The following is a 26,204-nucleotide window of genomic DNA, read 5'->3' as shown; positions in this document are numbered from 1 at the left end:
GTCCATCATCCCTTTGATGCGGTGAAGTTGTCCTGTCCCCTTAGCAGAAAAACACCCCCAAAGCATAATGTTTCCACCTCCATGTTTGACGGTGGGGATGGTGTTCTTGGGGTCATTCCTCCTCCTCCAAACACTGCGAGTTGAGTTGATGCTAAAGAGCTCAATTTTGGTCTCATCTGACCACAACACTTTCACCCAGTTCTCCTCTGAATCATTCAGATGTTCATTGGCAAACTTCAGACGGGCCTGTATATGTGGTTTCTTGAGCAGGGGGACCTTGCGGGCGCTGCAGGATTTCAGTCCTTCACGGCATAGTGTGTTACCGATTGTTTTCTTGGTGACTATGGTCCCAGCTGCCTTGAGATCATTGACAAGATCCTCCCATGTAGTTCTTGGCTGATTCCTCACCGTTCTCATGATCATTGCAACTCCACGAGGTGAGATCTTGCATGGAGCCCCAGGCCGAGGGAGATTGACAGTTATTTTGTGTTTCTTCAGCAGGGGATCAAACACTTTTTTCCCCTCTCACACACACACACACACACACACACACACAAGTTGAAGTCGGAAGTTTACATACGCCTTAGCCAAATACATTTAAACTCAGTTTTTCACAATTCCTGACATTTAATCCTAGTAAAAATTCCCTGTCTTAGGTCAGTTAGGATCATCACTTTATTTTAATACTGTGAAATGTCAGAATAATAGTAGAGAGAATGATTTATTTCTGCTATTATTTCTTTAATCACATTCCCAGTGGGTCAGAAGTTTACATACACTCAATTAGTATTTGGTAGCATTGCCTTTAAATTGTTTAAACTTGGGTCAAACGTTTCGGGTAGCCTTCCACAAGCTTCCCACACTAAGTTGGGTGAATTTTGGCCCATTCCTCCTGACAGAGCTGATGTAACTGAGTCAGGTTTGTAGGCCTCCTTGCTCGCACACGCTTTTTCAGTTCTGCCCACACATTTTCTATAGGATTGAGGTCACAGTCTTAGTGTATGTAAACTTCTGACCAACTGGAAATGTGATATAGTGAATTGTAAGTGAAATAATCTATCTGTAAACAATTGTTGGAAAAATTACTTGTGTCATGCACAAAGTAGATGTCCTAATCGACTTACCAAAACTATAGTTTGTTAACAATACATTTGTGGAGTTGTTGAAAAACGAGTTTTAATGACTCCAACCTAAGTGTATGTAAACTTCCGACTTCAACTGTGTATATATACACAGTATCTCACAAAAGTGAGTACACCCCTCACATTTTTGAAAATATTTGAGTATATCTTTTCATGTGACAGCAATGAAGAAATGACACTTTGCTACAATGTAAAGTAGTGAGTGTACAGCTTGTATAACAGTGTACATTTGCTGTCCCCTCAAAATAACTCAACACACAGCCATTAATGTCTAAACCGCTGGCAACAAAAGTGAGTACACCCCTAAGTGAAAATGTCCAAATTGGGCCCAATTAGCCATTTTCCCTCCCCTGTGTCATGTGACTCGTTAGTGTTACAAGGTCTCAGGTGTGAATGGGGAGCAGGTGTGTTAAATTTGGTGTCTTCGCTCTCACACTCCCTCATACTGGTCACTGGAAGTTCAACATGGCACCTCATGGCAAAGAACTCTCCATTCCAAGATGGCGTAGCAGTGCGGTCGCTTTTATTCATTGTCCCTGTGTAAATATCCCGTTTCTTGTTTTTTTTGTCTATTTTGTATATATTTCTCAATTTTTACTTTTCATTCTTTAACTAAATATACTTTCCTGCAACCCGCCTCACCCAACGTGGAAAGGATTCTATTATTTCTTTATAACTTTCATCGAGAACCGTAAGCTGAAAATAGTGTAGCTGCAACTGAATGGCTACTTACTATTAGTCACCGTTAGCGTCTTCACCACTGTCCGTGGCCTACACTATCCACCAGCCAGCTCTAGCTCTAGCCTGGACAATTCGTCGGCCAGTCTGCACAGCGTGCTATCGACCCAGCGTGCTATCGACCCAGAGCTTATTGGACTTTCTGCCGGAATCACTGGACCCTAGCGCCGGATCATCACAACCAGCTAGCTAGCTGCAACCTGTTGTTGGCTGATTACCATTGCCCTATAGCAAGCACCAGTTAGCCTTGAGCTAGCCTCAGGCCCATCTCCCGGCTATCTACCTCTCTGTCAACCGGACGGGACCTCCTAGTGTTGACACTGAGCCCCGCCGATCCAACACGACTGGTCTGCCGACGAAATAGTCTGATGTGGTTTCAACAGGCTTCCCGCTTGCGGCGACCACGAAGATCCATCTGCCAGCCCCGGCCCGCTAGCACACGCAAACTACAACTGTGCTCCCTGCTAGCTGTGCTGAAGCACCAATTTGAACTGCTCTCGGACTCACATATTGCTGTTCACTGGACCTTATGATCACTCAGCTGCACAGCTGATGCCTGCTGGACTGTTCCTTTACACGGTACCCCTGTCCTGTTTATTCTGTTTAGCCTTAGCCCAAACATTATCGCTATTTCCAGTTGTTGTCTTAGCTCTCTCTAATAACACCTGTGACTGCTTTATGCCTCTCTCCCATGTCAATTATGCCTTGCCTATTGCTGTTTGGGTTAGTTCTTATTATACAATTTCACTGTAGAACCCCTAGTCCCTCTCAAACTGCCTCAAATAGTTCCTTTGTTCCACCCCCCATACACGCCGAGACCGGCTCAATCGGGTGCCTCCAGTGACGCTATCTCTTTCATTGTTACCCAACGCTTAGGGTTACCTGAACTGTACTCATATCCTTCCATATCCTTTTCTGTACATAATGCCCTGAATCTTTTCTACAACGCCCGGAGAACTGCCCCCTTTATTCTATGTACCCAACACACTAGAAGACCAGTTCTTAAAGCCTTTAGTCGTATCCTTATTCTAGTCCTCCTCTGTTCCTCTGGTGATGTAGAGGCTAACCCAGGCCCTGCAGCCCCCAGTATCACTCCTACTCCCCAGGAGCTATCATTTGTTGACTTCTGTAACCGTAAAAGTATTGGTTTTCTGCACGTAAATATCAGAAGCCTCCTTCCTAAGTTTGAGTTATTCACTGCGTTAGCACACTCCGCCAACCCTGATGTTCTAGCAGTGTCTGAATCCTGGCTTAGGAAGGCCACCAAAAATTCTGAAATTTCCATCCCCAACTATAACATTTTCCGTCTAGATAGAACTGCCAAAGGGGGTGGAGTTGCAATCTACTGTAGAGATAGCCTGCAGAGCTCTATCATACTATCCAGGTCTGTGCCCAAACAGTTTGAGCTTCTACTTCTAAAAATCCACCTTTCCAGAAATAAATCTCTCACTGTTGCCGCTTGCTACAGACCCCCCTCAGCCCCCAGCTGTGCCCTGGACACCATATGTGAATTAATTGCCCCCCATCTATCCTCAGAGTTCGTACTGCTTGGTGACCTAAACTGGGATATGCTTAACACCCCGGCCATCCTACAATCTAAACTAGATGCCCTCAATCTCACACAAATTATCAACGAACCTACCAGGTACAACCCTAAATCCGTAAACATGGGTACCCTCATAGATATCATCCTGACTAACTTACCCTCTAAATACACCTCCGCTGTCTTCAACCAGGATCTCAGCGATCACTGCCTTATTGCCTGCGTCCGTAACGGGTCCGCGGTCAAACGACCACCCTCATCACTGTCAAACGCTCCCAAAAACACTTCAGCGAGCAGGCCTTCCTAATTGACCTGGCCCAGGTATCCTGGATGGATATAGATCTCATTCCGTCAGTAGAGGATGCCTGGTTGTTCTTTAAAAGTAATTTCCTCTCAATCTTAAATAAACATGCCCCATTCAAAAAATACAGAACTAAGAACAGATATAGCCCCTGGTTCTCCTCAGACTTGACTGCCCTTGACCAGCACAAAAACATCCTGTGGCGTACTGCATTAGCAGTTAGGAAAGCAAAGGCTAACTTTTTCAAACAGAAATGTGCTTCCTGTAGCACTAACTCCAAAATGTTTTGGGACACTGTAAAGTCCATGGAAAATAAGAGCACTTCCTCCCAGCTGCCCACTGCACTGAGGCTAGGAAACACTATCACCACCGATAAATCTACAATAATCGAGAATTTCAACAAGCATTTTGCTACGGCTGGCCATGCTTTCCACCTGGCTACCACTACCCTGGCCACCAGCTCTGCACCCTCCGCTGCAACTTGCCCATGCCCCCCCGCTTCTCCTTCACACAAATCCAGACAGCTGATGTTCTGAAAGAGCTGCAAAATCTGGACCCCCTACAAATCTTCTGGGCTAGACAATCTGGACCCTTTCTTTCTAAAACTAGCCGCGAAATTGTCGCAACCCCTATTACTAGCCTGTTCAACCTCTCTTTCGTAACGTCTGAGATCCCCAGAGATTGGAAAGCTGCCGCGGTCATCCCCCTCTTCAAAGGGGGTGACACTCTAGATACAAACTGTTACAGACCCATATCCATCCTGCCCTGCCTTTCAAAAGTTTTTGAAAGCCAAGTCAACAAACAGATCACCGACCATTTCAAATCCCACCGTACCTTCTCCGCTATGCAATCCGGTTTCCGAGCTGGTCATGGGTGCACTTCAGCCACGCTCAAGGTCCTAAACGATATTATAACCACGATCGATAATAGACAGTACTGTGCAGCCGTTTTCATCGACCTGGCCAAGGCTTTCGACTGTCAACCACCGCATTCTTATTGGCAGACTAAATAGCCTTGGTTTCTCAAATGACTGCCTCGCCTGGTTCACCAACTACTTCTCAGATAGAGTTCAATGTGTCAAATCGGAGGGCCTGTTGTCTGGACCTATGGCAGTCTCTATGGGGGTGCCACAGGGTTCAATTCTTGGGCCGACTCTTTTCTCTGTGTATATCAATGACGTCGCTCTTGCTGCTGGTGACTCTCAGATCCACCTCTACGCAGACGACACCATTTTGTATACATCTGGCTCTTCATTGGACACTGTGTTAACAAACCTCCAAACGAGCTTCAATGCCATACAACACTCCTTCAGTAGCCTCCAACTGCTCTTAAACACTAGTAAAACTAAATGCATGCTCTTCAACCGAACGCTGCTTGCACCCGCCCACCCGACTAGAATCACTACTCTGACGGGTCTGACCTAGAGTATGTGGACAACTACAAATATCTAGGTGTCTGGTTAGACTGTAAACTCTCCTTCCAGACTCACATTAAGAATCTCCAATCCAAAGTTAAATCTAGAATCGGTTTCCTATTTCGCAACAAAGCCTCCTTCACTCATGCTGCCAAACATGCCCTCGTAAAACTGACTATCCTACCGATCCTTGACTTCGGCGATGTCATTTACAAAATAGCCTCCAACACTCTACTCAGCAAATTGGATGTAGTCTATCACAGTGCCATCCGTTTTGTCTCCAAAGCCCCATATAATACCCACCACTGTGACCTGTACGCTCTTGTTGGCTGGTCCTCACTACATATTCGTCGCCAAACCCACTGGCTCCAGGCCATCTATAAATCACTGCTAGGCAAATCCCCGCCTTATCTTAGCTCATTGGTCACCATAGCAACACCCACCCGTAGTCTGCGCTCCAGCAGGTATATCTCACTGGTCATCCCCAAAGCCAACACCTCCTTTGGCCGCAATTCCTTCCAGTTCTCTGCTCCCAATGACTGGAACGAACTGCAAAAATCTCTGAAGCTGGAGACACTTATCTCCCTCACTAACTTTAAGCATCAGTTGTCAGAGCACCTTACCGATCACTGCACCTGTACACAGCCCATCTGAAATTAGCCCGCCCAACTACCTCATCCCTATATTGTTATTTATTTTGCTCATTTGTACCCCAGTATCTCTATTTGCACATCATCTCTTGCACATCTATCATTCCAGTGTTAATACTAATTGTAATTATTTTGCACTATAGCCTATTTATTGCCTTACCTCCATAACTTGCTACATTTGCACACACTGTATATATATGTATTTCTGTTGTATTTTTTACTTTTTTGTTTTACCCCATATGTAACTCTGTGTTGTTGTTTTTATCGCACTGCTTTGCTTTATCTTGGCCAGGTCGCAGTTGTAAATGAGAACTTGTTCTTAACTGGTTTACCTGGTTAAATAAAGGTGATTTATTTATTTTTTTATTTTTTTAATAAATAAAAAAACTCTCGAGGATCTGAAAAATAGATTTGTTGCTATACATAAAGATGGCCTGGGCTATAAGAAGATTGCCAAGACCATGAAACTGAGCTGCAGCACGGTGGCCAAGACCATACAGCGGTTTAACAGGACAGGTTCCACTCAGAACAGGCCTCGCCATGGTCGACCAAAGAAGTTGAGTGCACGTGCTCAGCGTCATATCCAGAGGTTTTCTTTGGGAAATAGACGTATGAGTGCTGCCAGCATTGCTGCAGCGGTTGAAGGGGTGGGGGGTCAGCCTGTCAGTGCTCAGACCATACGCCGCACACTGCATCAAATTGGTCTGCATGGCTGTCGTCCCAGAAGGAAGCCTCTTCTAAAGATGATGCACAAGAAAGCCCGCAAACAGTTTGCTGAAGACAAGCAGACTAAGGACATGGATTACTGGAACCATGTCCTGTGGTCTGATGAGACCAAGATAAACTTATTTGGTTCAGATGGTGTCAAGCGTGTGTGGCAGCAACCAGGTGAGGAGTACAAAGACAAGTGTGTCTTGCCTACAGTCAAGCATGGTGGTGGGAGTGTCATGGTCTGGGGCTGTATGAGTGCCGGCACTTGGGAGCTACAGTTCATCGAGGGAACCATGAATGCCAACATGTACTGTGACATACTGAAGCAGAGCATGATCCCCTCCCTTCGGAGACTGGGCCGCAGGGCAGTATTCCAACATGATAACGACCCCAAACACAACTCCAAGACGACCACTGCCTTGCTAAAGAAGCTGAGGGTAATGGTGATGGACTGGCCAAGCATGTCTCCAGACCTAAACCCTATTGAGCATCTGTGGGGCATCCTCAAACGGAAGGTGGAGGAGTGCAAGGTCTCTAACATCCACCAGCTCCGTGATGTCGTCATGGAGGAGTGGAAGAGGACTCCAGTGGCAACCTGTGAAGCTCTGGTGAACTCCATGCCCAAGGGGGTTAAGGCAGTGCTGGAAAATAATGGTGGCCACACAAAATATTGACACTTTGGGCCCAATGGACATTTTTACTTAGGGGTGTACTCACTTTTGTTGCCAGCGGTTTAGACATTAATGGCTGTGTGTTGTGTTATTTTGAGGGGACAGCAAATTTACACTGTTATACAAGCTGAACACTCACTACTTTACATTGTAGCAAAGTGTCATTTCTTCAGTGTTGTCACATGAAAAGATATACTTAAATATTTACAAAAATGTGAGGGGTGTACTCACTTTTGTGAGATACTGTATATATATATATATATTTCTTACAACCATCTATGCGCTCTCCTCCTCTCACCTTTTCCCTTCACTTGTGGACTTCAGTGCACAACACATCAGCTAACATAGCATCCCTCTCTGTTTGAGTAGGCTTAGCTAGCTGCATTGGCCTTCATGAAGAGGGAGGATAATTAAAGTTCACAGAAGTAACAAGTAAAAGTAGAGCAGACTAGAGTTGAGTACAATATAATGTACTGTACTGAACTATACAGCATTGTACTTACTGAGCTCTACCGTGCTTTACTTTGATGTCCAAACTTGTGAAACATAGACGTCTATGATTGGTTCAGATTTGGTCTGGTCTGGACCAACCAAATTTGGTCTTGTCTGGGGGCAGAGCTCATTAAAATAACATCCAGTGTGTAGAATAATAGCCAAATATGCAAAAGAGGACATTGCATATTAAAACTTGTGTGTACCCATTTAGGATACATGAAGAGAATTACATATCCATAATTATGCATTTCTGTGTAGTACAGATCAGGGACCAATGATGAAATTCCGTTATCGGGTGTAAATCCACTTCACTTACTGTAGTTCAATAACCAAAAGAGATGTTCATGTCATAGCTGACACCCCATTATTTTCGCAGACGTCGCTGAATCTTAATTCGGAGCAGATATTTAACAACAGTTTTTGGAAAACTTGGATTCATAAAAACTGAGGGAGATTTTTGCCTCTTCACCATTCTTCCAGTAAATGTGTTTTTGTAAAACTTTCTTTTTAACTTTTTTTTTTTTTTGTAAACAAATTGTTTTGTTTTAACAATTTACATTTAAGGTTTTACAAGTAGTCCTTATGCATAGAGTTGTATGGTTTGTTAAATTATAAAAATCAATGGTTTTGTTTGCCATACATTTTAAGTCTCCGTGCAATTCCGTTACCGTGGAATTGTCCATACCGAAAATGCATACTACTTAGAACGCATGTATTCGTACATGGCCACACAGAGAGAGAGCGAGAGAGATGGGTGTTGACTTACGTAGGTGGCGATGGGGCTGGCCTGAGCGAAGACGATGGCGAGGTAGAGGAAGGGAGCTGAGAGGAGGAGTCCTAGAGCACACACCAGGGGGTCTGCCCTTGGTGTCCTCAACCTCAGCCGCCTACTGGCCTCCGCACCACTGGCCACACCCAGGATCCCTGACACAACTGTGATGATGCCAAAGTACAAGCTGGGGAGGGAGAGAGTGAGAAGGAGACATTTGTTTACCCTTGTTGACTCATCTGTGTGGTTTTTGATGTTTTGAGAATTGACTATTTCCTGATAAACTGGATTCCTTTGATAGCCAAAGTTTGATGTCTAGTCTCTACTGCTGCTCTCTATTCACTGACTCCTACTGTCGTCCAAAGCCATTGCAGTTATCAGGAGTCGAGTGTAGTAGTGGCAACAATGTTGTGATGATTCAATCTTATCCTGTGATTACAGAGGAGTGCGATGATCCCTTAACATTCTGACTGATTATAAAGAGTCTTTGTTCAGCACCTAGTTCCTGTGTGTGTCGGACGTTTGTGTGTCACCTGTTGGATGTCGGTGTGAGTTTGTCTGTGTGTGTGTGTTACGTATCAGATGTCGGTGTGTTACCTGTCAGAGGTGTCGCAGGGCCCCTTAACACAGGGGGGCCGCTCTCCGGTGAAGACAGCAGCTCTGAAGAGGAAGGCCGGGGCCCAGAGTGCCAAGGAGCCAGTCACAAAGGCCACTGCTGTGAAGCCAAACGTAGACAGCACAAAGCTGGGGCTGCACACAGACACACACAAAGATATTAGTTTGATAACTCTTCTATAGTACCAAAGATGCATTATAATTGTGCAATGAATACAGAGCTATAGAGATATGGTCAAAACATAGTGGACTATTACAGGGAACATGGGTGTCATTTCAGACTCAACACAATATATAAAATAGAATGCGATTTGATACTCAGCTCTGGTCAAAAGTAGTGCTCTACACAGGGATATAATTTGATACTGGGCTTGTGATCAACACCATTATCCCAGAAACCCTAGACCCATAAGACTCCTGAACATCTAATCAAATGGCTACCCAGACTATTTGCATTGCCCCCCCCCCCCTTTACGCTGCTGCTACTCTGTTTATTATCTATGCATAGTCACTTTAATAACTCTACCTACATGAACATATTACCTCAATTAACCGGTGCCCTCGCACATTGACTCGGTACCCCCTGTATATAGCCTTGCTATTGTTATTTTACTGCTGCCCTTTAATTATTTGTTACTTTTATTTTTGTAGGTATTCTTTCTTAAAACTACATTGTTGGTTAAGGGCTTGTAAGTAAACATTTCACTGTAAGGTCTACACCTGTTGTATTTGGCGCATGTGACGAATAAAATGTGATTTGATTTGATTTTTTGATGGTGGACATACTTTCTGCAAAGGGCCTTCATGTCACCCAGCCAGCTGGTCCTTTGGAGGGTGTGCTCCTGTCTGTCCTCGATAGCACTCCCTTTTCGGCTCTTTCACCACAAATAACAGCAACACGACCGCTACTAGTCCTAACGCAGGAGTCACCTAGGGGGAATAACCACAATTTTAATGGCATAATTGATGTATCTGATGTTCACAGATAGAACTAAAACATGGACACATTGAATTATTAAGAGTCAGATGAAAGGTACCACCATGCTTTTATGCATTTTTATATTATTCCTTTTATGGTTGAGAGTGTATGTATTTTGAGTAACTTTTGTGTTGAGAAGTAAGTATAATATCCAAAAGCTCAGGGGATGTGTTAACTCACCCGCAGCGCCCAATGCCAGTCCCCTGCCATGTCATCAACCTTTGACCCTACGATGTAGCCTAGACCACTGAGGAAGGAAGGACAATGGAACAAACATTCACCACAGGGTCAATTGGCTCCTCTTATCACAGATAACAATGATGGACACAGCTGTATTCATTATTATATGTATATGTTCTATGACCCCACCTGCCCACTGGAATGGCAAAATAGAAGACAGAGAGCATCTGCGTCCTCCTCTCCTTGACGTACAGGTCAGCGATGATGGTTGGGGCGATGGTGGAGTAACTGGCCTCCCCAACCCCCACCAGGCCACGCGTCAACAACAGGAGCCAGAAATACTGACAGGAGGAATGGTGGAGAGGGAGAGGGAGAGAGAGGGGAAGAAAGAGGGGAGGAGAGATGGGTGGAGAGAGGGGGAAGAAAATAACATGCCTTCAGGTTAAGATTGAACTTTTATTTAAAATCAGGGGAGCCCATTGAGACCAGGGTCTCATTTTCAATGGCGCCCTGACGACAACAAATTCAACACAAAAATTCCAATAAAAATAACATTTACCAAAAAAACTGCAGATTAAAATAAAATACAACTACAATTTCAACAACACAATACATTATTATTTTTTGCCCCCTTTTTCGTAATATCCAATTGCGATCTTGTCTCATCGCTGCAATTCCCCAACAGGCTCGGGAGAGGCGAAGGTCGAGTCATGCGTCCTCTGAAACATGAACTGCCAAACCGCGCTCCTTAACACCCACCTCCTTAACCCGGAAGCCAGCCGCACCAATGTGTCAGAGGAAACTACCGAAGTCACCCTGCAGGCACCCGGCTCGCCACAAGGAGTCGCTAGAGCGCGATGAGCCAAGTAAAGCCACCCAGGCCAAACCCTCCCCTAACCCGGATGATGCTGGGCCAATTGTGTGCCGTCCTATGGGACTCCCGGTCATGGCCGGTTGTGACACAGCCTGGGATCGAACCCGGGTCTGTAGTGATGCCTTAAGCACTGCGATGCAGTGCCTTAGACCACTGCGCCACTCGGGAGGCCCACATTTTTACATTTAAATTTTTTAAAATGCTATTCTTATTTTACAAATTCAACATTAGACTCCTAAACTGCCACCAGGGAAACAAGACGCAGGGAGTTCTGCAGGTTATTAAAAAAATGGGGGGGCATTAAAACTGAAGGTGAATTTACCTAATTCGGTGGAGACCCGAGCTTTAAGATTTACTCAAGCTTTACTCTAGCTCACATCCCTTCACACACAGAGACAAGCCTAGGTGTCCACTGTATGATGTTAATATTTAAATATATATATATTAAAGGAAACAATCTTAGGCTTAGCCCTAGAGAGACCGAGAGAACGATAGAGATATGCCGGCGCCATGTTTCCAACATCAACATGGATTTCTTTATACTTGTCAACTGGCTACTACTGCTATACAGATATAGGCGTACAGAAGGAGGCTAATTCGTTCATTTTCGATCAGAATCTATTTTTTTATAAAAGATAAGTATTATATTGTTAGATTAAAGGAGTAACTCTGGTAGGCGGACATTCCGCTTGTAGGCATGCTCTTCTTCCTCTAACTTTTATTTTACTTCAATGAAAAACGCCTCCATCTTCACAATCAACAGTAGTCTAGGCCAAGGCTTCTCTCTCGCTCTCCCTCTCTTTCTTTCTCTCAGCAGCAGGCGCATGTGCGCGCAAGGAGTGTGAGAATGGTGCTGAAACGCAAATTTGAGTGTAGGCTATGATAGACAGCCTCTCCCGGCCAGTTACAATTTTATTTATCACAATGTTTATTTTATTTAGTATTTATTTTTCCTGGTGTGTGTGTAGCCAACCTGCCCCTCCCTCTCGGAAGCATAGTCTAGTAGAAGTTGGGGAAAGAGATTTTTAATTAGAGAAGAATGGATTAACCTTTTCAATGCTACTATAGTTATCACGTTTCACATTGGATTTATTAACTAAAAAAAGGTAAGACGGGTTTTTATTTTAATTCTGGTGAAAAAAAGGAACAGAAAGGAACGATATAAACCTGAACTTCTTTGGGGTTCAAACTGGTTTTATTTTGCAGGTGGGAACAGTGAACCGGAACCCAAAAAATAATGGTTCTGTTCAGAACGAAACGATTGAGAAATAATTTTGGTTCCAACCCCTGCTGAAAACGATAGTTAGAAAGTGTCACTCACTTCTCTGGGCGTGTAGGAGCTGGCGAGCGTCACCACGGACCAGAAGCCGATGCCCACACTCATGATCACCTTCCTGTTGTACCTGTCGCCCAGGTAACCAAAAACAGGAGCCAGGAACATGTAGCTGCAGATGAAGACTGTTTGGAGCAGCCCTGACTTCCCATCACTGATTCCAAAGTACTGCTCAATGTCAGGCAGAACACCTAAACAAGACAGAGACAGAGAGACCTGTGTTATATGGCATATGGGAAATTACTTATCCATAGCACTTTTTGGAGTTATGATAGTCAAATCCAACATGCTTTTTAGGAGTAGCTTATGCTTCCGTAGCAAACAGATCCATGATTGTTCTGTGTGAAATTATCATAATATATACAGTGGGGAGAACAAGTATTTGATACACTGCCGATTTTGCAGGTTTTCCTACTTACAAAGCATGTAGAGGTCTGTAATGTTTTATCATAGATACACTTCAACTGTGAGAGACGGAATCTAAAACAAAAATTCAGAAAATCACATTGTATGATTTTTAAGTAATTAATTTGCATTTTATTGCATGACATAAGTACTTGATCACCTACCAACCAGTAAGAATTCCGGCTCTCACAGACCTGTTAGTTTTTCTTTAAGAAGCCATCCTGTTCTCCACTCATTACCTGTATTAACTGCACCTGTTTGAACTCGTTACCTGTATAAAAGACACCTGTCCACACACTCAATCAAACAGACTCCAACCTCTCCACAATGGCCAATTACCAGAGAGCTGTGTAAGGACATCAGGGATAAAATTGTAGACCTGCACAAGGCTGGGATGGGCTACAGGACAGTAGGCAAGCAGCTTGGTGAGAAGGGAACAACTGTTGGCGCAATTATTAGAAAATGGAAGAAGTTTAAGATGACGGTCAATCACCCTCGGTCTGGGGCTCCATGCAAGATCTCACCTTGTGGGGCATCAATGATCATGAGGAAGGTGAGGGATCAGCCCAGAACTACACGGCAGGACCTGGTCAATGACCTGAAGAGAGCTGGGACCACAGTCTCAAAGGAAACCATTAGTAACACACTACGCCGTCATGGATTAAAATCCTGCAGCGCACGCAAGGTCCCCCTGCTCAAGCCAGCGCATGTCCAGGCCCGTCTGAAGTTTGCCAATGACCATCTGGATGATCCAGAGGAGGAATGGGAGAAGGTCATGTGGTCTGATGAGACAAAAATAGAGCTTTTTGGTCTAAACTCCACTCGCCCTGTTTGGAGGAAGAAGAAGGATGAGTACAACCCCAAGAACACCATCCCAACCGTGAAGCATGGAGGTGGAAACATCATTCTTTGGGGATGCTTTTCTGCAAAGGGGACAGGACGACTGCACTGTATTGAGGGGAGGATGGATGGGGCCATGTATCGCGAGATCTTGGCCAACAACCTCCTTCCCTCAGTAAGAGCATTGAAGATGGGTCGTGGCTGGGTCTTCCAGCATGACAACGACCGAAACACACAGCCAGGGCAACTAAGGAGTGGCTCCGTAAGAAGCATCTCAAGGTCCTGGAGTGGCCTAGCCAGTCTCCAGACCTGAACCCAATAGAAAATCTTTGGAGGGAGCTGAAAGTCCGTATTGTCCAGCGACAGCCCCGAAACCTGAAGGATCTGGAGAAGGTCTGTATGGAGGAGTGGGCCAAAATCCCTGCTGCAGTGTGTGCAAACCTGGTCAAGACCTACAGGAAACGTATGATCTCTGTAATTGCAAACAAAGGTTTCTGTACCAAATATTAAGTTCTGCTTTTCTGATGTATCAAATACTTATGTCATGCAATAAAATGCAAATTAATTACTTAAAAATCATACAATGTGATTTTCTGGATTTGTTGAAGTGTACCTATGATAAAAAATTACAGACCTCTACATGCTTTGTAAGTAGGAAAACCTGCAGTGTATCTAATACTTGTTCTCCCCACTGTAACTCTTAAAGGTCCTGCACAGTCAAAATCATGTTTTTCATCAAATGTGATATTTGGATGAAACCAGAACAAAGTAGGATGACCAAATTATGAAAAATTACTGTTGCTTCTACATTGATAAAGTTTGATCAGAAAGTTAATAAACATCACATAAAGCATCATTTTAATACACCATGGTAACATTTTATTATCTTACCTACTTTAAATAAGTACAGCCTTGTAACTGTCATCGCAGAAGGCATGTTGGCAGAGGTGCCTTGTTTAGATAGCTAGTCTACTGGTACCAAAATTGTACTGCAGTGTGTCAGCAAATATAATTAGAGGCTAGCTAAGTCTTCAGCCAGCATGGAACAAATGTGGGGGAAGGCCTGCCCAAAACTGACGCAGTCGTCATGTCATGATATCGAGAGACATTCCAATTGGAAGATGCATACACATTTCTGAACATCATTGATAGTCATTATACAGAATCGGCAGAATGAATATACCCCTGAACACACGCAAACAGTTCACTTTCATAGCAGCCACATTCACTTTGCTCGCTGTGAGTAATACACACACACACATACACACATACATACACAAACAGTTGAAGTCTGAGGTTTACATACACCTTAGCCAAATAAATTTAAACTCAGTTTTTCACAATTCCTGACATTTAATCCTAGTAAAAATTCCCTGTTTTAGGTCAGTTAACTGAGTCAGGTTTGTAGGCCTCCTTGCTCGCACACGCTTTTTCAGTTCTGCTTACAAATTTTCTATAGGATTGAGGTCAGGGCTTTGTGATGGCCACTCCAATACCTTGACTTTGTTGTCTTTAAGCCATTTTGCCACAACTTTGGAAGTATGCTTGGGGTCATTGTCCATTTGGAAAACCCATTTGCGACCAAGCTTTAACTTCCTGACTGATGTCTTGAGAAGTTGTTTCAATTTATCCACATAATTTTCCTTCCTCATGATGCCATCTATTTTGTGAAGTGCACCAGTCCCTCCTGCAACAAAGCACCCCCACAGCATGATGCTGCCACCCCCGTGCTTCACGGATGGGATGGTGTTCTTCGGCTTGCAAGCGTTCCCCCTTTTTCCTCCAAACATAACAATGGTCATTATGGCCAAACAGTTATATTTTTGTTTCATCAGACCAGAGGACATTTCTCCAAAAAGTACGATCTTTGTCCCAATGTGCAGTTGCAAACCGTAGTCTGGCTTTTTAATGGTGGTTTTGGAGCAGTGGCTTCTTCCTTGCTGAGCGGCCTTTCAGGTTATGTCGATATAGGACTTGTTTTACTGTGGATATAGATACTTTTGTACCTGTTTCCTCCAGCATCTTCACAAGGTCCTTTGCTGTTGTTCTGGGATTGATTTGCACTTTTCGCACCAAAGTGCATTCATCTCTAGGAGACAGAACGCGTCTCCTTCCTATTGTTTGTACAGATGAACGTGGTACCTTCAGGCGTTTGGAAATTGCTCCCAAGGATGAAACAGACTTGTGGAGGTCTACAATGTTTTTTTCTGAGGTCTTGGCTGATTTCTTTTGATTTTCCCATGATGTCAAGCAAAGAGGCACTGAGTTTGAAGGTAGGCCTTGAAATACATCCACAGGTACACCTCCAATTGACTCAAATGATGTCAATTAGCCTATCAGAAGCTTCTAAAGCCATGATATCATTTTCTGGAATTTTCCAAGCTGTTTAAAGGCACAGTCAACTTAGTGTATGTAAACTTCTCACCCACTGGAATTGTGATACAGTGAATTATAAGTGAAATAATCTGTCTGTAAACAATTGTTGGAAAAATTACTTGTCATGCACAAAGTAGATGTCCTAACCGACTTGCCAAAACTATAGTTTGTTAACAAGAAATTTGTGGAGCGGTTGAAAAACAAGTTTTAATGACTCCAACCTAAGTGTGTGTAAACTTCCGACTTCAACTGTATATTAACATTGTTTGACAGTCATTATAAATGTATTTAATTAAATGTATCCAGACCTCACCCTGTAAAGTTTCAACTGAAATTGTCCAAGATGAATTAGCTAGCTAGCTTTATAAACAGTGCTGACAATTCCATTTGGGCTAGCTAGATAAATTATATAGCCAACATTTTGTCTATATTGATGCCGTTACAATAACCAAAGAGTTGGATAAACAAATAATTTGTGAAACCATGATGTATGACAGGATTGGATGTTGTATGCAATTTCAATGTTGTTCGAGTTGCCTTGTGTATCAGCAAATTTGTTTGAGAAAATCTTACTGCAAGATTAGGTGTTTTCAAAAAACCGCCAGTCAAGGTGGCTTCCCCGCCTACAGCCTACTAGCTCCCCGCTCACTCAGTCTTTTTAGACTTCCTGGTAGTTTGACATGAGAAAAAGTACAAAAAATATATATCTAATTGGGAAAAAATATTATGGGTGATGTTTAAGTCACGCATAAGGCTATTTTACATGGGAATCAGAATGACTGTTCAGGACCTTTAAGGTGAGGATCAATATCTAAACACTTATGATATGTAGTTCCCCATTAAATAAATGTTAGGTGAGCGTTGGGTTAGGAAAATGTTGGTGCAACAGATTATCCATACCAGCCACGGTGAACCTGTCCATGTAGTTGAGCAGGTTGATGAAACACAGGACGATAACGGTGAACACTGCTCTCATGCTGGACACTCCGCTGGCTGGCTCTTCCTCTTCCCGGCGCTGGCTAGGCCCCACACCAGGTTCTTCCGAGCCCTCTGCCTCGCTGTCAGAAAAGAAGGGTGTGGTGTCCGAGGTGGGGTCGGCTAGAGACATCACAGCTGCTGGAGAGAACAGGGAAGGAAACTGGATGAGGAGGCCATTTTGGGTCAACACTGTAGGCACCTTGAGTTAAATTGAACTCACATGCAAAGAGTTTTCTGTCAGAAACAAAGGAGAGGGAAAATAAAGAGGAAAAAGTAAACAGGAAAAATACCTAAATGAATGGCAGAAACACACGAAGGTCCAAATGCATTTCAAAAGTGTGTCATTGCAAAACCAAAGCTAATGTGGTCCTCTGTAGCTCAGCTGGTGGAGCACGGCGCTTGTAACGCCAAGGTAGTGGGTTCGATCCCCGGGACCACCCATCCACACAAAAAAAAAAAAATGTATGCACGCATGACTGTAAGTCGCTTTGGATAAAAGCGTCTGCTAAATGGCATATATTATTATAATGTGAGTGGTTAGGGAAAGTAATGTAATTTAGAGCCAGGGGACAAGACAGTCAGATATAATGTGGGAGAAGGGGGGAGTATAGGGCAAGTATAGCGATGCAGTCTTGTGATGTATGTTAACGAAACTAGCTTACTGTCATGAGAACATGGACAGCACGTGTCTGAATGTGTGTGTGTGCAGTGTTAAGACTTAGTGTGGGTGCATTTGTATCAGCAAGAATGGAGGCTGTTTAGAAAGAGTATGTGAGGAAACTCAGGTAATGAAAGATACCATAGATAGAACAATGAATTACCACTCGAGTATGGTTTCTGCATGTTTCCCATTTCCTCAAGTGTTTTTCAACGTCACACAAAGACTAACTCTAGGTGGTCACCAGACAGTGGGGTCAATTTGTGCTGACAAGCAGGCTAATACACGAACGTCCTCTTCAAAACAACAAGCTAAGGTGTGCATAATTAACCAAACAATTATGTCTAGAGTAGAGGGTTAAAATGCTTCGTCTGTTTACAGATAGCTAAATAAAATACCAATATGATTCTGATCGATACATGAACCTTAAACCAAGTTAGCTAGTTTGAGCAGGGTTCCATTGTCTTTGTAAGCTTGCAGAAGTATACCTTATGTTGTTAGTTACCTAAGTTAGCTGGCTACCGTTACGTGATTGCTGGACAGCAATTATGTAACTAGCTATTCCGACCCTATCATCATGGGACTTTGATTGGTTAGCTTGTTGCTAGCAACCAGTGGCATCGTAAACAATTGCCAATCACCTCGTTAGCTGGCTAGCTAGCTAGCTGTTGGCTAGCCACAAAACTAAAGCTACCTAACAGATTTGGTCATTCATCAATGTCAGTACGTTAGCTAGCTAATACTCTGTACCAAATGTATCCCATAGCTAGCAGCCCAGCAGTGTAATCTTACCAACTGTATACTTTGTAACAGATGTCCATAATAGCTTTGTGGCTGTGTGTGTCAAAGCTACTTTTTGTTATTGTTTACCTGGTAGATGGTCAACGGAGTGATGAGTCGGGATTGATGCGTCTTCGCGGGTTTCTAACTGTCTCGGGTCCTGTGTTGTTGTCAGATCTGCTCTTTCTTGGGTTTTATGGCATTAGCTTAAACACTAGCCTCAACATTTCTTGACGCATTATGGAGAAAATGGTCGGACGTGTAAACCGCTATGTTTTTGTGAGGCGCAGCTATGTTATTCTCTTCCTCGTTGCGGCTCAGCCATGTTGAAATGGTATCCAACTTCCGCCCCTTACTCACATGACACCACCACCCACTGGAAATCGACCAACAATGAAACTGAGACCATTTCTTTTTGTACCAGAGACTGAATACTGAATAGATAGCTAAACAAAAAGGCCTTTCATTGGTAAATAGTTTAATAATAAATCCACAAATATTTTGTTCCTTACTCAACCAATTATGTTAAAAATCATTGTCCTCAACTGACCCCCGGTGTGGTGAGATAACAGTTATTGTGCTGACGTTGCTTCCAGAGGCAGTTTGGAACTCGGTAGGACAGACGATTTTTATATGATTCGGCAGTCCGGTTCTGTGAGCATACCACTTCACGGCTGAGCCGTTGTTGCTCCTAGAGGTTTCTACTTCACAATAACAGCTAATAATAATAATATCCCATCTAGCAGACGCTTTTATCCAAAGCGACTTACAGTCATGTGTGCATACATTTTTACGTATGGGTGGTCCCGGGGATCGAACCCACCCACGTTACAAGCGCCATGCTCTACCAATTGAGCTACAGAGGACCAGTTGACAGGGGAAGCTCTAGCAGGGCAGACATTTGATGAACTGACTTGTTGGAAAGGTGGCATCCTATGACCGTGCCACGTTGAAAGTCATTGAGCGCTTCAGTAAGACCATTCTACTGCCAATGTTTGTCTATGGAGATTGCTTCAGTCCTTGTTTCGTTTTCATTTATTTTTACCTGGTAAATAAGCAACAATGCTGGGTAACCACAAGGAGAATAAGGGCAGCCAGGCCCATCTTTTTAAAGAAACACCATTTATTTAAATCTCTATTTGAGCAAAATAAGTAGTTTTGTTGTGATCACAATACAATCCTAACAATTCAGGTAAAGAGCGCCACAGTCAGGCAGACAAATCTGAATGTTCTATCATAAAGTGAGAACAATTAGTTTCCCTTGCTGTTGTATGGCTGCTACTTAGAAATACTATAACAGTAAATTAATAGATGACATTCACTGCTATAAACCTGTCTCCAATAGAATCGCATAGTTTACACAGACCCAGCGCGGACCTTTGACAAATAAATATCCGTGTGAAAAGGCGTCCAAATGGTCTGTTTCAACAACGAACTCAATGTATTCCGAACATTGGTGGTAACCAGATAATCCCAATAATTTAGGTAGGCTACCTAGTACACGGTGCCCCCCTCTGGCGGAGCCGTTGTAAAATGAGAGGTTTTTCACCATATTAAAACGTGTCCCAGTGCAACATGCCTAGCTCTGCCCACTGGGGCGTAATTACGGAGCCCTCTTTGAAATAAGCGCTCGTATCGTCATATACCAAAGGATCGAGTTCTCACCACACCAGTTACAGGTCCATTTAAAAACAATTCAGATACAACATCAACAGTGCATTCAGTTGAACAGAGACATTTTTATTTCAAAATCGGTTCAAAACACATCTTGTAAATAAACACATAAATAATCATAAATTGACGGTGGCATTATTGAAGAACCTATTCCACAGCTAGCACACCTGATTAAAATGGTCAACTAATCATCAAGTCCTTGACTAGGTGAATCAGGTGAGTTCGTTCAGGGCTACAACAAAATTGTGAAAGTCTGGGGATCACAGAGGAGACGTTTGAGGACCACTGCTCTATGAAAATACCACAGGTGTTCACACCCACACCTCGATGACATCACCGTCCTCCATGTCCAACTGGGAGGGCGTCTGGCTGTGGACGACCTTTGACCCGTCAAACTGGAAGCGCACCTTGCGTCTGGCATCTACGGACATACTGGACACATACTGGGAGAGGATGGAGCCCAGGGGGGCATCCTGAGGAAGAGAGAGAGGGAGAGAGAGGGAGGGAGCAAGAGAAGAATGAGATAGATGAGAGAGAAGGGGAATATTATATTCTTTATGAATAGTTGAGAAGAAAAGGTGAGTTTAAGACTAAGGCTGTACTCCAAACAGCTTCATTTCCTCTGCCCTTGAACCTTATCCTTACACATTTGTGCTCAACCCCAAATCAAGCTTCTTAGTTGTGAGAAACGTTGGGTAATGCTCACTTTGTGTAGGGAATATTCCTGTGCTGAGCCTTTCTCCTTGGCCTGCAGTCGCACAGTGAGCATGTCACCACTTTGCTCGGGCTCGTGTTTATCATCCGCTGCTATGACGACGCAGTCTGACAGAAGGGAGGGTAGGGTTAACAGAAAAGAGGGTTCGTGATCAAACAATGAAAGTGGAATTGCTGCCTTAAATTATGAAACAATGCATTAGAACAGCGATTCTCAACTGGTGGGTGAAAAATATATATACTCCAGTCTAAACTTAAACGACTTAAATCAGGTAGAAAGTGTGTAGAAATTATAATGAACGTACATTTTTTAATAATGTAATCTCTGAAGAAAAAAATCTTCAATCACAGTATTTTCAATATAGAGCTATTAGCAGCGCTATTTTGGTAGATTTTTTTGTCTCAAACCAGAGTTTATTAACATTCTTCATCAAGAATATGGGCAAGATTTTATTATTGACAATGAAACAGGTGGGAATGTTGTTCCCTTATCATATAATTGCTACATTTACTTTCAATATCGCATAAAAAATAGTTTTCCACATTGTATTTTGGTGATAATTTTTCGCGATGCTAATAATTGGGTCGTGACTGAGACAACCTGGTTCAATTTGGGTCCCGAGGCAAAACCAGTTGAGTACCACTGCATTAGAAGTTGAGGTGCGACACTTTCCCCATTGTGTAGCTCAGTTGGTAGAGCATGGCGCTTGCAACGCCAGGGTTGTGGGTTCGATTCCCACTGGGGGCCAGTATGAAAATGTATGCACTCACTAACTGTAAGTCGCTCTGGATAAGAGTGTCTGCTAAATGACTAAAATGTCAAATGTAATGACTGTGTGAGACATCCAGGTGTGCATCCCACTAATGTATGCCACTATGAGTTATCTCACCTATGATGTCAGCGATGCCCAGGCCCAGCTCGTTGGCTGTGGAGTGGACAGGAAGCTCTATGTCTCTCCTCAGTAACAGGATGCGGGAGGGCGGTACCTTGAGCTTGACTGACAGCTGCTCCACCGCTTTGCTCAGGGGCACAGTCTGGGAATGAAGAGCTTCAAGTTAGGAACTAGAAGAAACCTCCAGTTTACTTGTGTAGCAGAGGTGGCTCACTGAGCTAAGCTAACATGATGATGAGTAACCTTGCCTGACACCAGAAGACTTGTGTTAGCTCCCTGAGTTAATAATGCAAAATGCTTAGTAGGCTTTAAGAGTCTTGTGGCGCACAGACTACCCAGGTTCTAAAGCGGTCACACTCATCATCAACTGATCTCAGCTCTGGCACACTCAGAAGTCTGCAGTAAAAATTACACTCTGTTGCCAAGGTAACAGTTTTCCTAATATAATTTCATAACTATACTGAACAAAAATATAAACGCAACATGCAACAATTTCAACAATTTTACAGAGTTACAGTTTATTTAAGGACAACAGTCAATTGAAATAAATAAATAAAGCCCTAATCTATGGATTTCCCAACTGGGCAGGGGTGCAGCCATGGGTGGGCCTGGGAGGGCATAGGCCCAGCCACTGGGGAGCCAGGCCCAGTCAATCAGAATGAGTGTTTCCCCACAAAAGGGCTTTATTACAGACAGAAATACTCCTCAGTTTCATCAGCTGTCCGGGTGGCTGGTCTCAGACGATCCCACAGGTGAAGAAGCCGGATGTGGAGGTCCTTATGGTAGAGAAAGTTGGAAGCGGCTTATGGTAGAGAAATTAACATTACATTATCTGGCAACAGCTCTGGTGGACATTCCTGCAGTCAGCATGCCAATTGCACACTCCCTCAAAACTTGAGACATCTGTGGCATTGTGTGGTGACAAAACTGCACATTTTAGAGTGGCATTTTATTGCCCCCAGCACAAGGTCCACCTGTGTAATGATCATTCTGTTTAATCAGCTTCTTGATATGCCACACCTGTCAGGCGGATGGATTATCTTGGCAATGGAGAAAAGTTCACTAACAGGGATGTAAACAAATTTGTGCACAAAATTGTAGAGAAATTTTGTGCGTATAAAAAAAAATTTGGGGATCTTTTATTTCAGCTAATGAAACATGGGACTAACACTCTACATGTTGCATTTATATTTTTGTTCAGCATACATTCAGCCTGAATTGAACACAAAAGCCCTCTTTGATCCTCTAGCCTAAGTCTCTGTTAAAGGTGATTTTTAGTCCAGGAATACATATACTCTGAATCTGGGAAACTGGCCCCTAGAAGTTAATGTACAAAACCGACCCTGGACCACCAGTTAATGGCAACCTACACCTTTAACCCGAGTCACGACACACTCACTTCAGCATTACTATGACATAACAGGAAGTGGTGCTATTCTTGATTCTTACGGTTAGCACAGGGATCTTGTAGAGGTCTGTCCGGCTGCGGAACTTGAGGGCAATCTCTCTGGATGTCAGGGGGATATGGTCTCGGGAGGGGGCGAGGGGCTGGCTCCTGGGCCGGGAGTTTGGGGACATGAGGATGATATCATCATCGTCGTACTCGGTGAAAGGAGGGGAGGGGGAGCCGCGGCGTCCGGACCGCCCCTTGGCCTCGGGAGAGAGGAGAGAGCCCACAGCCTTAAGCTTTCTGTTGATCTCTCTGAGAGAGAGAGAGAGAGAGAGAGAGAGAGAGAGAGAGAGAGAGAGAGAGAGAGAGGGAGAGAGCACCACCAGGGACAGGCGTAGGGAGAAAGAGACAGAGAGAGAGAGAGAGAGAGAGAGACCGATAAAGTGAGTGGTGATGATATTATAATTGCATTACTGAAAGGGCATTGCATTTCTGTCTCGGACATAGACAAAATGTCAACTCACAGAATCTTTCGATTGGCCCGATTGGATACTTTGACAAAAGGGCTGCCTGGAGGTGGGGGTGGAGAGGGGGAGCGGATGTCTACCCTGAGAGAGAGAGATTTTAGGGGGAAAAATAGGTTACTACACTAAGAATTTGTTAAAGATGCACTATGCAGAATCGCTCCACCATTTCCTGGTTGCTAAAATTCTAAATAGTTTGCCTAATTTCAGTTTATGTGACAAAATAAGTAAGTATAGTGTAGAGAATCCTTGTACAATCGAAACCGCTGTGAAATATATTTTTCATAACCAAAAATATTTTATTTTTAGCGGTTTGAAGCTGGTGTACAAAACCGAAAGTAAAAGACACAAAAAACAAAACTTAAGAATGGGGAGCATAGAAATTGCGCACATAGAACAGATTTAACGCTTCTTAGACTTGCTTCCCATGAAAATGGCAGCTCTATAACAAACATTTCTATGTGAATTCGGTCAGGTCCCCCATAAGGTTAAATACTGCAGCTTTAAAACCATAGTTGAAATATTGTACATCAGTACAAATTAAATACACTACTGCCACCTTCTGGTTGCCTGGGGTAGTACAAAAACATGCTACATAAGCAGAACAGAGTACACCATAATTATAACTTTCTAATGAATCAGACACTTTAGCAGCAAGTAACTCACGGATCTTTGTCCTCTGACTCAGACTCTTCCTCCGAGTCATTCAAGGAAATGCTGATTGGCTTCTTTTTCTTTGAGGGTGGAGACTTGGCCCACAAACTGAGCTCCTGTGCCTTGTCACCTAGGTAAGAAATTTAATTCCATGTTCAGTTCAACAGACAGGAATTGAACTGGAATTAACTAGTAGCAGACCAGACCTCTGTCAGTCAGTCAGTGGGTGTGTGTCTGTCAGTGTGTGTGTGTGTCTGTCTGTAGTTCATACCTGCATTAACATCGCAGGCGAAGACAGTTGGATTCAGCTGTAAGCTGCTGTTCACCTGCAAACATGAATACAAAATTACAAGTATTCGGTAATGAAATAGATTTGACCAATAGCCCAGCCCCAATGCTTTGGCAAGGCAAAAAAGCTGTGTGAGAGTTCTGCAATTGTTCATCTGCAGCAGTTGATGTACAGATCCAAATATTTGTGTGGATGGATCAATCTACTTTGATATACTCCGGCCCCACAGTGATACTGAGAATCACAGACAAATAGACTATGCAAGTCAATAAAATAAATAAATAAAGCAAATAGAATTAACTATGCCAGTAGCAGAGTAGTAAAGAACTTCACACCATAAAATTAGAATAATTAAATAGAAACAGGAATATAAGTAATTTAATAGGATATATGGGCCACACCTTGTTAGAGTAGATAGGCACGGTGGTAACAGACGAGGGGTCGATAATACGACGCCGTTTGGGTTGAGGCTTGACGAGGGCGGTCGACTCAAGGTCGCTGTCACTGTCAGAAATCTGGGGGGGGGAGATCACACACACACACACACACACACACACACACGCGCAGTAAGCTTTGATCGATGCTTTACATACTGAATTAACGTTACTGTAAGTTGGACAAACGTGTAAACATTTGACAAGCTAGTTAGCTAGCAAACTGTCATCGATGACACTATACACCCCTCAAATTAAAATATGGACCTCGAAGTCAGTTCTCTTGCTTTTTTCCATTCTTCCCCTCTAATCAGCGACTGATATGGGTGCAATTAATTATTAGGTAGAACAGAAAATCAGCAGTAGTCCGGACGTCGTAAAGTAAGATTTGAATACCCCTGCCATACACCAACCATCTCACTCAGCAGGTCTAGTTTGATCGGATCTATCACAGCCGGTTGGGGATGGCTGGCTTGGTTAGAACTCATATTATGCACGCTAATAATGAAAATAAACATTGACACTAGCAGCACCAGTAAACGTAGCTAGCTAGCTTATACTAGCACAGATCGAGCTATTGTTTTAACTAGCTGGCTGGCTACTTGAGTTGAAAGACTCGTTTGCATGCTTTTGTGCTAGATTGCTTTCTACACTAAACGATAATATGCTAGTTTATCGGTGAAAACTTTTCTTTTGGACGTCCCGGAAAAAACGTACCACTTCAGCCATCTTGTTTCCCTCTAATGTGATGATTTCAACCAATCGCATCAGTGTTTGCTGGGGGGAGGTTGTGACCTCATTCTGGACCAATCATCTCTGAGAAGAAGACGTGGTCGTGGGACGCGGTCTGTACTGTCACAGAGTTTGTAAACCCAGAGGCGCAACATGGCAAGATTTCCAGGAACGATTACGAAGCAGACCAAGCAGACCATGCCGGGGTTTGGGGTTTGAGAAGTCCGTAAGAGAAGTGAAAAGTTATTCCTTAGTTGTTAATTTTCTCGAAATTTAAAGGCACAACCTAGATTCGAGGCAATGTCTTAGGTAGTTGAACATGTTATCAGTAGTGGAAAAAGTACCCAATTGTCATACTTGAGTAAAAGTAAAGATACCTTAATAGGAAATGACTCAAGTAAAAGTCACCAAGTAACATACTGCTTGAGTAAATGTCTAAAAGTATTTG

At 43.4% G+C, this 26,204-nt stretch overlaps 2 protein-coding genes across 4 annotated transcripts in view; both read right to left on the bottom strand.

Moving 5' to 3' along the window:
- Nucleotides 1-19,114, bottom strand: part of LOC123491213 (protein spinster homolog 1-like) — a 28,762-nt gene extending 9,648 nt beyond the window's left edge. Inside the window, 9 exon segments of the mRNA XM_045221326.1 lie at nt 8,432-8,621; nt 9,032-9,184; nt 9,836-9,912; nt 9,914-9,979; nt 10,209-10,275; nt 10,398-10,549; nt 12,404-12,606; nt 16,937-17,149; nt 18,543-19,114. Of these exon segments, the coding sequence (XP_045077261.1) occupies nt 8,432-8,621; nt 9,032-9,184; nt 9,836-9,912; nt 9,914-9,979; nt 10,209-10,275; nt 10,398-10,549; nt 12,404-12,606; nt 16,937-17,144 (1,116 nt within the window). The 5' untranslated portion in view covers nt 17,145-17,149; nt 18,543-19,114.
- Nucleotides 19,115-20,171: 1,057 nt separating this feature from the next.
- LOC121550806 (NFATC2-interacting protein) lies at nt 20,172-25,813 on the bottom strand. 3 transcript variants are annotated; one of them, XM_045221651.1, is made up of 9 exons: nt 25,742-25,813; nt 24,992-25,105; nt 24,573-24,627; nt 24,314-24,431; nt 23,648-23,731; nt 23,183-23,435; nt 21,731-21,875; nt 20,833-20,948; nt 20,172-20,599 (listed from the first exon to the last, which is right to left on the bottom strand). In XM_045221651.1, the coding sequence occupies exons 1-9, from the start codon at nt 25,790-25,792 to the stop codon at nt 20,438-20,440; spliced, it is 1,098 nt and encodes a 365-aa protein (XP_045077586.1). In that variant the 5' UTR covers nt 25,793-25,813; the 3' UTR covers nt 20,172-20,437. The 3 variants fall into 3 exon arrangements, with proteins under 3 accessions (XP_045077586.1, XP_045077585.1, XP_045077587.1); XM_045221650.1 differs by lacking the exon at nt 25,742-25,813 and adding an exon at nt 25,438-25,710; XM_045221652.1 differs by lacking the exon at nt 25,742-25,813 and adding an exon at nt 25,421-25,444.
- Between the last annotated feature and the right edge of the window lie 391 nt (nt 25,814-26,204).

The sequence above is a fragment of the Coregonus clupeaformis genome, chromosome 7 (genome assembly GCF_020615455.1).
Source record: "Coregonus clupeaformis isolate EN_2021a chromosome 7, ASM2061545v1, whole genome shotgun sequence".
NCBI lineage: Eukaryota > Metazoa > Chordata > Actinopteri > Salmoniformes > Salmonidae > Coregonus > Coregonus clupeaformis.
The sequence above is the reverse complement of the archived record's forward strand: the minus strand, read 5'-3'. Positions and strand labels throughout refer to the sequence as shown.